Source organism: Equus caballus, chromosome 13, assembly GCF_041296265.1.
Source record: "Equus caballus isolate H_3958 breed thoroughbred chromosome 13, TB-T2T, whole genome shotgun sequence".
NCBI lineage: Eukaryota > Metazoa > Chordata > Mammalia > Perissodactyla > Equidae > Equus > Equus caballus.
Genome location: NC_091696.1, coordinates 9,098,115 through 9,109,972, shown reverse-complemented (window position 1 = coordinate 9,109,972; position 11,858 = coordinate 9,098,115). Strand labels below are relative to the sequence as shown.

The 11,858-nt window shown below is 53.3% G+C and overlaps 2 protein-coding genes and 3 non-coding genes across 7 annotated transcripts; 4 read left to right on the top strand and 1 right to left on the bottom strand.

Annotated features, from left to right (window-relative positions):
* The first annotated feature begins 153 nt into the window (after positions 1-153).
* Positions 154-7,808, top strand: MCM7 (minichromosome maintenance complex component 7). Of its 3 annotated transcripts, none has more exons than XM_001505047.6 (15): positions 154-289; positions 1,496-1,575; positions 1,925-2,089; positions 2,253-2,377; positions 2,452-2,632; positions 2,909-3,046; positions 3,354-3,503; positions 3,724-3,838; positions 3,933-4,064; positions 4,312-4,395; positions 4,703-5,096; positions 5,394-5,477; positions 6,169-6,337; positions 7,116-7,225; positions 7,422-7,808. In XM_001505047.6, the coding sequence occupies exons 1-15, from the start codon at positions 259-261 to the stop codon at positions 7,621-7,623; spliced, it is 2,160 nt and encodes a 719-aa protein (XP_001505097.1). In that variant the 5' UTR covers positions 154-258; the 3' UTR covers positions 7,624-7,808. The 3 variants fall into 3 exon arrangements, with proteins under 3 accessions (XP_001505097.1, XP_005598671.1, XP_005598672.1); XM_005598614.4 differs by lacking the exon at positions 154-289 and adding an exon at positions 696-846; XM_005598615.4 differs by lacking the exon at positions 154-289 and adding an exon at positions 775-1,161.
* Positions 6,455-6,513, top strand: MIR106B (microRNA mir-106b). Its single transcript, NR_032925.1, has one exon. It is a non-coding gene; the product is annotated as a microRNA mir-106b (primary transcript).
* Positions 6,681-6,739, top strand: MIR93 (microRNA mir-93). Its single transcript, NR_032932.1, has one exon. It is a non-coding gene; the product is annotated as a microRNA mir-93 (primary transcript).
* On the top strand, positions 6,875-6,958 carry MIR25 (microRNA mir-25). Its single transcript, NR_032929.1, is given in 1 exon segment — positions 6,875-6,958. It is a non-coding gene; the product is annotated as a microRNA mir-25 (primary transcript).
* Positions 7,809-8,743: 935 nt separating the features above from the next.
* Positions 8,744-11,503, bottom strand: COPS6 (COP9 signalosome subunit 6). Its single transcript, XM_001505046.6, has 10 exons — positions 11,265-11,503; positions 10,919-11,044; positions 10,570-10,701; positions 10,211-10,299; positions 10,047-10,109; positions 9,669-9,716; positions 9,478-9,592; positions 9,292-9,384; positions 9,094-9,194; positions 8,744-9,007 (listed from the first exon to the last, which is right to left on the bottom strand). The coding sequence occupies exons 1-10, from the start codon at positions 11,329-11,331 to the stop codon at positions 8,867-8,869; spliced, it is 975 nt and encodes a 324-aa protein (XP_001505096.1). The 5' UTR covers positions 11,332-11,503; the 3' UTR covers positions 8,744-8,866.
* Between the last annotated feature and the right edge of the window lie 355 nt (positions 11,504-11,858).

The following is an 11,858-nucleotide window of genomic DNA, read 5'->3' as shown; positions in this document are numbered from 1 at the left end:
TCCCGACACCCGCGCAGCTTCCCCGTCACTCAGCCCAGACTCGCCCGGTGATTGGCCGAGGCGGGGCCTGAGGCGAATGGGAGGGGTGGAAGATCTCTTCTCTGATTGGCCCTCACGCAGTGGCGCCGGTCACGTGAGGGGCGACGTTTCGCGCCAATTTCGGTTGGTCGGCCGCAGTCCGCCGCGCGGGCGTTTTCTGCTACCCGGGGAGTGAGATCCTTGAGCCCGCCAACTGCTGCGGCACGGCCCTCAGCAGCGATGGCGCTTAAGGACTACGCGCTCGAGAAAGGTAAGGGTGTACAAGCCTGGGAGGGGCGTCCTGCGCGGGAAGCCTCCCGGCCAACACCTGTTGGTGTGAGCTGGGGTCCTGGGGGGCCGGGGCCGGCGGGCTCTGGGCGCGCGAGACCCGAGGCGGGATCGGGAGGCGGCGGGCTGCGGCAGATGGTGCCTGGGAGGCTCGCGGGGCACCGAGGGCGAGAAGAGCTGTAAACGTGTCCAGGAAAGCAGTGGGGGATCCTGATCGGAGGCAGGCAGCCTGGCTGGGGCTCCAGAGGGGAGATTCGCGCCCAGGAGAGGCCGGGACATCAGGGGACGTTGGCTGAGACTCAGGCAGCCACCGACCCCTTCCCCCCGCGCCCTTAGGCATTCCGAGTGCCCGCGTTCTCCCGAGACGCGCCGAAGCCCCGGGGGCGGGCAGTCTCGGGCCGCTGCGCGCCAGGATTGGCCATTTTAGGCCAACCTCCGAGCGGAAGTGAAGGCGGGCGGAAGTTGCGCGACGAGGCTGGAGGGAGTGTCGTGTGTAAACAGTGTCCTTCCGCGCGGCGGCCTCGGAGAGAGCTACCGAGGGTGGGGGCGTGCCTCGAATTGGGGGGTTTAGCGAGAGGCCCAGAAGGGCAATAGTAGTGGGGGGACAGAGTGGCCTTGGACTAGCCCGCCAGTTGCCAGATGGGCTCCCGCTCTGGGCGGAGGAATCCCGGGCTGTGAGGCGGCGGCATCGGGGCCCATGTGCTTCTTTGTTTACTAAGAGCGGAAGCAGTGGCGGGAGAGCGGGTGGAGGAAGGGCCTAGTGGCCGCGATCGCAATGAGAGCGGAGGTTTAGGGGACCGAAAGAAAAGGGAGTGTCGTACGCGTGGAAGAATAGCTGAGAACCTTGAGAGCTGAGTATGTTGCTGGGTTTGAGAGGCCCTTGGGAAAGGCTACAAAGATTTCTAACTAAGGCAGAGACTGGAATTCCCCGGGGAGGAGGGCGTTGGGTAATACTCTTAAGTGCCAGGGGCGCCTGATTCTTCCCCGGCTGAAAACAGACTTGTGAAAAGGAGTTCTGCCCAGTCGGGGGAGAATTTCCTAGGCTTATTTAAGTGTTCACATGATTAACTAGTTGACATTTCTTGTTTTAAATAAAAGGGGGTTTCTTAGATTTCTATCAGAGGAGTTTACAGTAAGGGATGTGAAAGAAGGAAAGCTTGATCCTCATGATTTTACATATATGTTACAGAAAAGGTGAAGAAGTTCCTACAAGAGTTTTACCAGGATGAGGAATTTGCCAAGAAGCAGTTCAAGTATGGGAACCAGTTGGTAAGTCTAAGACTAGGTAGAGGGAAGGGGGTGGTTGCTTAAGGAGCTCTAAGAGGTGGCCCGGCTTATTTCAGCAGTTATGTTTGTCTGTAAGTGACATGCGTTTAGCACCATACCTGATACCTGGTAAGTGAATAGAACACTATGTTCGTGATAACTAAGGTGTTTTTAGGAGTTGGGAGGCTGTGTTTTGGAGGCTGAGAAGTGAGTATTGCTCTGTGTCACATCACTCTTTGTCCTCTGTGGAGGCCTGGAACCTGTGTGCTCAGCTTGCAGTGGTGGGTCCTTGCACGTGAATACTGGTGAGCACAGTAAACTTGGCTCTGTTGCTGTCTCTTCCCCGCTGCAGGTTCGACTGGCTCACCGGGAACAAGTGGCAATGTACATAGACCTAGATGATATAGCTGAGGATGACCCCGAGTTGGTGGACTCGATTTGTGAGAACGCCAAGCGCTATGTGAGGCTCTTTGCTGATGCTGTCCAGGAGCTGCTGCCTCAGTACAAAGAGAGGGAGGTGAGTGGTTGCAGAAAAATACAGGGCAAGGAACTTCGGTTTCTGTCAAGAGGCTCCTCAGAGAGTGTTTTCTGAGTTAGCAGAAAGAGGGGCAGTGATTTCTGCCTGGCTCTGTCTTTTCCCCATCCTGCCGCTCATTTTTCCTATCTTTTCCCTCTTTTAGGTAGTAAATAAAGATGTTCTGGACGTTTACATTGAACACCGGCTGATGATGGAACAGCGGAACCGGGACCCTGGGGCAGCCCGAAGTCCCCAGAACCAGTACCCTCCTGAACTCATGCGCAGATTGTAAGTGGTGTCAGTGGACAAGGGTATGGGAATTTATCCTCCAGGACCTTGCTGATGATTATCTTCTCCCTTAGTGAGCTGTACTTCCAAGGCCCAACCAGTAACAAGCCTCGTGTCATCAGGGAAGTACGGGCTGACTCTGTGGGGAAATTGGTAACAGTGCGTGGAATTGTCACTCGCGTCTCTGAAGTCAAACCCAGAATGGTGGTGGCCACTTACACTTGTGACCAGTGTGGGGCAGAGACCTATCAGCCGGTATGTGTAGAGCAAGGAACAGGAACATGCTTAACTCTTACTGGATTTTGAAAGAAATAATCTTGTCTGCTGGTGTTTATCTGTCATGTTCACTGTTCATTATGAAACATGCCTCTGTGTTCACTTTTTATTCTTTTTCTGGTATGTGCTGGTCTTTCCATTCATTCTGTGTTCTTGGTGCCTATTGATATTGAAGAAAAAATGGGGTTTGAGTGACTGATCCTAAGGGGCTCATTTCCTTCTGATTTCTTCTTTGTTTCCTTTCTTACATCATAGATCCAGTCTCCCACTTTCATGCCTCTGATCATGTGCCCGAGCCAGGAGTGCCAGACCAACCGCTCAGGAGGGCGGCTATATCTGCAGACACGTGGCTCCAAATTCATCAAGTTCCAGGAAATGAAGATGCAGGAACATGTGAGTTTGTGGTATGTGGCCCAGGGAAGGTCAAGCTTGGGAGTCCACTGAAATCCTGCAGTCACTCATGGAGTGGGAGAAAGGAGAACAGAAGCGGGAAGAGCTGAGGCAGAGAAATCGCCAAGGGCAGGAGGAAGGTTTAACTGGAACTTTCTGATTAAGCTGGGAAGAAGTCAAGGAGATCTCAGCTTCCCTCTGCCTGGGCAGGCCAAGAAGTAGAAGAGTGGTAGGCCTAGGGAGGGAAGGTCAGACCCTCGTAGGCCTCGTGTTCCTTTCTCCTAGCCTCATGTACCCTCCTCCCCCATAGAGTGACCAAGTGCCTGTGGGAAACATCCCTCGTAGTATCACGGTGCTAGTAGAAGGAGAGAACACAAGGATCGCCCAGCCTGGGGACCACGTCAGCGTCACTGGTATCTTCTTGCCGATCCTGCGCACTGGGTTCCGACAGGTGGTACAGGTAAGAAAGGGAGTTTCTGATGAGGGGGAGATGTTCCCCTTTCCTCTTCACCCGCACACTCTCAGCAGCCCCACAGAGAACAATCAACAGCAAACCACCAAACAAAATAGAACAAAGGGTTCTGTCAGGCACTCCTGGGGGGTCTCAGGTGGATGAGGGACTCACATGGATGGGCAAGTTAAAGGGACTTCATTAGTCTCCTGGCATTTTCCTGCCCAAGGGTTTGCTCTCAGAAACATACCTGGAAGCCCATCGGATTGTGAAGATGAATAAGAGTGAGGATGATGAGGCTGGTGCTGGAGAGCTGAGCAGGGAGGAGCTGAGGCAGATTGCAGGTGAGAGGCCAGGGGGAACACTGGGCGTGTGAGTTTCTTCTAGAGCTCTTCCCCCGCCCAAAAAAAATACTCATTCATCTTCACTTTCTCACAGAGGAGGATTTCTATGAAAAGTTGGCAGCTTCCATTGCCCCAGAGATATATGGGCACGAAGACGTGAAGAAGGCGCTGCTGCTTCTGCTAGTGGGGGGTGTGGACCAGTCTCCTCGAGGCATGAAAATCAGGGGTAAGAGGAAAAATAAGGGAGACACTTGGGTGAGTGAAGGCATTTGGGTAGAAGAAAGGATAACAAGGACTAGTGTCCTGTAGGTCGGAGAATAAAATTCAGCATTTTGGCTTCATGGACACAGGGTGGGATCAGAAGAAATAGTGCTGAGTATGGTGGGGAAGCAGACCTGAGAGGTATTTTTCTCTGTTGTTGAACAACGTGCCTTGAAAGAATAGTCACCTAGGGGCTTCCTTCCCTTCCTCAGGCAACATCAACATCTGCCTGATGGGGGATCCTGGTGTGGCCAAGTCTCAGCTCTTGTCCTACATCGATCGCCTGGCCCCCCGCAGTGAGTAATCGGACCTGGGAGAGGTGAGCGTAGAAGACAGGGATAGGGCCACCATGTTTATTCTCTTCCTTGAGGCTTGGGAAGGTGGGGAGGGTTGGAGAGGGGAGGTGTTGCCAGTGCCAAGACCCCACAGATCTTCGCCTGCCTGGAGAAGGCCTGGACAGGTAGGCAGAGCAGTTCAGTGCAGGCCTCACCTCACTGACCCCATTTCTTGTGTTCTTTGCCCTATGCTTGTTTCCTTCCTTGTTCCTTTCCCTCTTCCTAAACTTGTCTGCTTATTTTCTCTCTTCCCGACCCTGCCGTTCAGGCCAGTACACAACAGGCCGGGGCTCCTCCGGAGTGGGGCTTACAGCCGCTGTGCTGAGAGACTCTGTGAGTGGAGAACTGACCTTAGAGGGCGGGGCCCTTGTGCTGGCTGACCAGGGTGTGTGCTGCATTGATGAGTTTGACAAGATGGCTGAGGCTGACCGCACAGCCATCCATGAGGTCATGGAGCAGCAAACCATCTCCATTGCCAAGGCGGGCATTCTCACAACACTCAACGCCCGCTGCTCCATCTTAGCTGCTGCCAACCCTGCCTACGGACGCTACAACCCTCGCCGCAGCCTGGAGCAGAACATACAGCTTCCTGCTGCGCTGCTCTCCCGATTTGACCTCCTCTGGCTGATCCAGGACCGGCCTGACCGAGACAATGACCTACGGTGAATGAAGCTCAACACTCAAGGAGACATCCTTTAGTAATGATTTGGGGAGGATTAGAAAACCCCTTAAATTCTCTGCTGTGGAAACTCAAGAGTCGAGAGCCTTCCTCTTATAGCAGGGGCTGGTCCACAGTTCTTAGGAGGGGAGTCAGGGCTGAAACGCTGAGCATTTCCTGGGAAAAAGTGTCCCTGCCACGCTGTGAGGAGATGGTGGAGCTAAGGGAAGAAGATATAGAGTTGGGGCACAGGGTGTGTGGCACCAAAACGACTGTTAACTGCTTACTTCCACTCTCCCAGGTTGGCGCAGCACATTACATATGTGCACCAGCACAGCCGGCAGCCCCCCGCCCAGTTTGAACCTTTGGACATGAAGCTTATGAGGTAGGAGAGCTGGGTAAGGACCAGTATACTTCACCAGTCACCACATGTGGCAGTGTCTTGGGCCATGCGTGCATCTCCTGAAAAGCTTTCAGCCTTAGGGTGTGTATTTTTCACCCCTCCCCCTCCGGCTGTGTCCTGGATCTGAGAACAGTGAGTCTGGGCCCACCCCCAGCCCAGCCACACGAGAAGAACATGGCATCAGAACCTGCTTTCACACCACCTCTGCCACCTGCCTGTCTCAGGGTTGAGGCAGGTTCAGATTTTAGGCAAAGCTGGATCCTGTCCCACAGTTACTTGATATCACTTTTCTCCACGGGGTCTGTGCGAGGCCTTCTGGTCATCTCTGAAGTTTTTCTTTTACCTATCTCTTAAAATATATTTCTGCTCCTTTTAGCCATGTCATAGAATCAGGGGAGGGGACTTGACCATCTCTTAAGACGGGCAGCTTTGTCTTATTCATGCAAAGGCCATTTTCCTGAAAAGTTGGAAATAATTTGAAATGCACCATGTGGAGAAGCCATCAGTGATATTCAAGCCAAGCAAATAATCATCCACTAGTTTTTCTTACTTAAAAGCCCCCCGTCCCCCCGTCCCCCCGCAAGAGTTTCCTTAAACCGAAAACTCACACAGGAAAAACACACACTCTCCCCATCTCCCTTTTCCACTTTCCCACAAACCTTCTCTCCCGCAGACGGTACATAGCCATGTGCCGGGAGAAGCAGCCCGCAGTGCCAGAGTCTCTGGCCGACTATATCACAGCAGCGTATGTGGAGATGAGGCGAGAGGCTTGGGCTAGTAAAGACGCCACCTACACTTCTGCCCGGACTCTGCTGGCCATTCTGCGACTGTCCACTGCTCTGGTGAGTGCCAGGCCCCGTTCTGTTGGAGGGTGGTCTGTTTGGACCCTCTCTGGGCAGCCTGCCTTGATAATGTCCTCACTCATTGCCTCCTCCCTCCCACTCAGGCCCTGCCGGGGCTAAAGTGCTGACAGTGCAGATAGTGGTCCTCTCCATGCTACCGCACTGTGGGTACTTGCTGCTCCAGTAGGGCACGCACAGCGTCCCTGGAGGGAAAGGCCTTCTCCCTGCTTCTCAGACCTCACCAAGGGGATGGATGGGGTTAATTTCACTCCCTATGTCCTAGATCCTGTGCTAGAAACCTTCATTTCTGTCCTCACATCTTGGACCTTAGTCCTGGGGGCTCCAAAGTGCTGTTCGTGCAGGTAGTGTGATTACCTGACCTACTGCTGAGCTAGCACTTCCCGAGCCCCAGGGACACAGCCTCTCTGCCAATCGCCTTCTTGGCTGAGCTCCCCAACCTCCATCTGTCATGGTGGGGAGCCCAGTGGAGTTCAGAAGAGTCTGGTCTCCCTCACAGGACAGCTGAACACCGGGACTGGCCAGTGTTGAGAGGCGGAGACTTGGGCAATTGCTGGACGCTGCCCCGGGCATTGCACTTGTCTCGGTCTGACAGTGCCGGCCCCACACGGCGGATGTTTGGGGGGACGGGAGGGGCCTCCACTCGTTTTGTGAGTAGGCAACACATGGGTTGGCCAACCTTAAAGCTGGAGCAAGGGGGTTCCCTGACTTTGTTCCACTCCCCTCCTCCTGTTCCCATCTCTCCCCACCTTCCCCTTAGGCGCGTCTGCGAATGGTGGACACAGTGGAGAAAGAAGATGTGAATGAAGCCATAAGGCTAATGGAGATGTCAAAGGACTCACTTCTGGGTGACAAGGGGCAAACAGCTAGGTGAGTGGTTTAATGAAGGATGAAATCAGGAGTCACCTTGACTTTCCTTGAGCAGACAGACCACTTATCCTTGTGGCTTCTGTATCCACACGTGTATGATCTTGGCCTCAGAATTCTAACACTGACCACTGTTCTTTGCTCACGTTGGGTATTCTTGTTTGTACCTGACCTTTCACACCACGCCTGTTTCCTTCAGGACTCAGAGACCAGCAGATGTGATATTTGCCACTGTCCGTGAGTTGGTCTCAGAGGGCCGGAGTGTCCGGTTTTCTGAGGCGGAGCAGCGCTGTATATCTCGTGGCTTCACACCTGCCCAATTCCAGGCGGCTCTAGATGAGTATGAGGAGCTAAACGTCTGGCAGGTCAATACTGCCCGGACACGGATCACTTTCGTCTGACTCCAACCTGCTTGAGACAGTGGGGTCTACGCTGCACACCATGCTTAACCCTCTTCAAAGGTCTAACAGTGCCCTGGAGGTCTAATGGAACCAAAAAGGCGCTGCGCTTGTTTTTCCAGAGCTGCACTTGTTTATTCATTTCTTTTGCTAATAAAGTGTTTGTAGATTGCTGCCTTCTGTTAAAATGATATTGTGAATTTTCTAGATCCATACCTTGTTCCCTTTATGCTTGTCTTATTCCATCCACTCAGCAAATTTACTGAATAAAGTACCTGTTCTACCTGCCAGATACCAATGCGGACCCAGGGGTACAAACAGGAAGGAGAAGCCTCCTGTATGCAGATTATGTGGGTGATGGAGCTCCACTCTGATCCCCCCTCCTGCCATCTCAAGTATTTACTGGGCCTACTTCTGTGTGTCCCTCAGGTTCTGGGGATCCAGAGCCTCTCCGAGCCAACTCTCCTTCATTTCTACGTCTTGACATCAGACTCTCATTTTTCATACTTCCCTAGTCCCAACTCCCACTCTGAAGCCTTATTTAGGGGGTGATGAAAATTGGGGACCTGGAGGGTGGCACATGGAAATATGGTACCCGGCATAAGTAACTATGTAACACTCCCTGTATTGAGACCATCTCCTGACCTCTGAAGTACAGGCTGCTGCCTGCTAGGGTTGAGGGGCCCTATGGGTCAGGCACACTCAATAAATGTTAGCAGTAATTGAGAAACGCCTGCCTCTTGGCAATACGTGGTGCCCATAGTCCTTTATACAGATGTGCTTAATATCCCGCTTCCTCCCACTCCCCTTTTTGTGTGTGAAAAACAATTTAGCTTGGGCAAGTAGTCATCTGTCTTATTTACAGGGTTGGTCTTTGTAAGTTGATGTCATAGGCTGACAGCTCTCTTAGGTGGAAGCTGCCAGCCTTTGGCTCAATATAAAGACAGTCCACCTGACTGGACATGGGGCCACTTCAAGTGGCAGTGAGCTCCCAATCACTGGAGGGTGTCAAGAAGAGTTGAAGATGGGGCTCGTGCCCCTGAGCAGGTCTGGAACCAACACCCTCTAAGATCCAACTTGAGAAACCTGTGTGGTGCCTAACAGAGAGGACAGAGCCACTGGAAGGGGTGCTGAGGGGCTGCTCCCCCTTTTATTAATGACAGGTTTCTGTGAAGGGAGTACAGCACCCCTCCCCTCTGGGACAGCTACTGTCTGACCCCTGTGCATCATTCCTTCAAGTACCCCATCAGAAGAAGAGTCCCCGCATCCGCCTGCCGATGCCTTGTCGATCATAGAGGACGTTGAATTTGTTCACAAACTGGTTCATGGTGTTGCACGTTTTGGTGATGGTACCAAGGTAGGCCATGAGCCCCACGTCATTGCATTGCTGAGAGGGAACAGAAAAAACCAGTTGCCCGGAGAAGAACAACAGTCTGATAAGCCCCACCTCCCCATCCTGGGTTTTACACTCACATCGTAAAAGTCTGTCTTGAACTTGTCTGTGCTGAGCACTGGCAGGCAGTGACACAGCGCATAGGCCTCCCGCAGGATCTCATGATTAAAGGGGACCTCTCCTAAAGGCACAAAAAGAGGTTGTGTTAATGTAGATGCTGTCACTTCCCCAGGAGAGAGGAAAAGTGGTATAAAGTGCCAGGCAGACACCTATCCTACCCGCTTCAGAGGCCTTGACGTACTCCAAGATGAGCTTGACACGGCTATGCAGCATCTTGATGGCGCTGTGCTGTGCTATCAGGTGTTCAGCTACTGCAGGGGGACGGGGGACAGGCCAAGGGTGAGAAGGCGTGTGGCCACACCTCCCACCCCCACTTCCAAGAAAGCCCCTCCAGCCTCCATTACCAGTGGAGTTCTCTCCACTGCCTGTTGCTGTCATTCGGGCCACGTGGTCTACACCAATGCGTTCAGCTTCCTCTGTCGCCAGAGTGTAGGTCAGCTCAGCAAACAGCATTGTGGCCTACAGGGCACGTAAGGAGAGTCAAAAGCCAGAAATGCCAGGAGCAGGATCTGAGAAGTGAAGGGGAGGGCATTACCTCTCCATTGATTATATCGATGACAGACTCAAAAACGCTGACGGGAAGCTATAAAGAGGAGGGAGAAGAGCTCTTACTAACATCAAATGCACCTCAGCCTATACTATGAGCCAAAAACTGGGCTAGGCCCTTTCCCATTAGATTTTCTCATGTAATCATCCCAAGGACCCAGTGAAATAGGGATTACCCCATTTTACACTTGAGGAAAACGCAGTGTAGAGGTTACATGTCTAACCCAAAGTCACACAGCTAGTAAGTGGCAGAATGGAGATTCAACTCAATAGAGATGTCATACAGTAAAGGAGAGCAGGGGATGAGGATAAAAGGCACAGTGACAGACAAAGCATGACAACTGGGCGTGGGGTCAGTATAACTCACATCTGTGTGCTTGGTCATAGGGTTCAGCTTAAGAAAGAGGGGGCTCTCGATGATCTCGCACACCTGGAAGAGGGGGAGGATGGACAAACGTGTCAATGCCCATCTTTCTTCTCCTCATCCTCTATTCTCTGTCCCCCAGCACGCACATGTGGCAACATGTATACCTGCTTATGGACGTGGATGTCGGAGGGGTCAGGCGGCCCCCCTGTAGTATACCAACCCAGAAACTCCAATTCCTTGAATACCTGTTTAACTGGAGAGGAAGAGGCCAGAGCACACAGTATTGCTTTAAACCAACCTTCCTTAAGTTGAAGCTCCCGGTGTATTTTCACCAGTTTCTCACCTCCCCACTCAAATCCCGGCTCAATTTAGAATGTTTTCTTTTTCTGAGATCTCTTCAGCTACTCTCTCTTCACTTTTCTCCGTTCTCATCCTATTGTTTGCTTCTTCCCAACCCTCCCCACCTTCCCACTCTGCTTTTTTCCACTCCCACTCGTCTCCCCCACTTCTATTCCCCTCTCACACTGCTCCTCCTTGGTGTAATAATATTCCTTGTCAATGATAATCTTCTCTTCCACGGTGTGGGACAGCAGCTCAAAGGAGTTCATCACCTCGATATTTCGGCCCTCTTGCTTCCCGATCAGAGCCCCAATCACTGGGGGAGAGAACAACACACAGCGGCGAAGGTAAGAAACCCCGAAACTTTTTCCGAATTATTATAGCCTGAGGGTGTGAGGTCGGTCCGAACCAAGTACTGGGGATACAGTGATTTAGGGGAGGGAGAGCTGGCTTCAGGAAAGGAAGGGGAAGAGACCACTATTTGAAGGAGGTGACCAAGGACAGGACGTTGGAGAATTATGCCCAACACTCACCCTGCATGGGCCGCCCCTCCTGGGAGCGCATGCGAATCCAATGGTCTGAGATGTTGAGAATGACGAGGGGATGAAGAGCGACTGAAACACTGCCAGTCACCCCGGAGGCCATCACGCTTGGGACTACTAAGAGTGGAGGAAAAGGAAGGAAGGTGAGATCCCGGGCCTCACGTTCTTCCCGGGAGATGAGAGCGGGCACAGCAGAGCCGGGGCCATACATCCCTCCTGCAAGTTATCCCAGGAGCGATGCTGCCGTCCCGCCCTCCTGACTTCTCGGCGGAGCCCAGCAAGGCCTTGACGCCCCGCGAGGGGGGTCTCCAGAAGCCGCCCCCGCGGGGCCCGTTACCTGCTGCATCCACCTCCATCCCGCTGCTCCCTCCGGTCCCGTTCGTCGCAACCCCCGCCGACGCCATTTTCCCCGCGCCCGCCAGCCTCGGCCCCGCCCCCCCTCCCGGTTTCCGTACGGAGGCGGCGCATGCTCAGTGCCCCCGCGGCGCACGCTGCCCTGGCGCCGGTCCGCGGCAGGCGGCGCAGGCGGCCGGCGACCGGGAAAGCTCCAGGCCTTCAAAACCCCGGAGCAGACAGATGGTCGTGGAGGTTGATCCCGCCTCTTTCCTGCGGCTGACCTTGAACAAGTTACTTAACCCCACCGCATCCTTATAGTTCAGTAGAATTGGGATAAGACTGCCTAGTTTCTAAGGCTGTTGCGAAATGAATGAAATATCATGTAATTGCCCCAGAATAAGATCCGAGCTCCCAACCACGGCCCGCAAGGCCCTGCATGATCCAGCCCTGCCTGCAGGCGACCCTGCAGCCACACTGGCCCTCACGTCTGTTTCTTTCACACGTACCCCTTCAAGGGTCTCGTGTCGTTCATCGTTGTATCTCCTGTGACCAACACTGTACCTGACGCTGCGGCACCTAAATATTTGAGCGAGTG

Coding starts and splice junctions, on each gene's coding strand:
- MCM7 (XM_001505047.6), top strand. CDS start 259: ATGGCGCTTAAGGACTACGCGCTCGAGAAAG. Junction 1,576..1,924: donor TCAAGTATGGGAACCAGTTG/GTAAGTCTAAGA, acceptor TCCCCGCTGCAG/GTTCGACTGGCTCACCGGGA. Junction 2,378..2,451: donor CCTGAACTCATGCGCAGATT/GTAAGTGGTGTC, acceptor CTTCTCCCTTAG/TGAGCTGTACTTCCAAGGCC.
- COPS6 (XM_001505046.6), bottom strand. CDS start 11,331: ATGGCGTCGGCGGGGGTTGCGACGAACGGGACCGGAGGGAGCAGCGGG. Junction 11,045..11,264: donor GATGGAGGTGGATGCAGCAG/GTAACGGGCCCC, acceptor CTCCACTCTTAG/TAGTCCCAAGCGTGATGGCC. Junction 9,717..10,046: donor CTATGACCAAGCACACAGAT/GTGAGTTATACT, acceptor TCCTCTTTATAG/CTTCCCGTCAGCGTTTTTGA.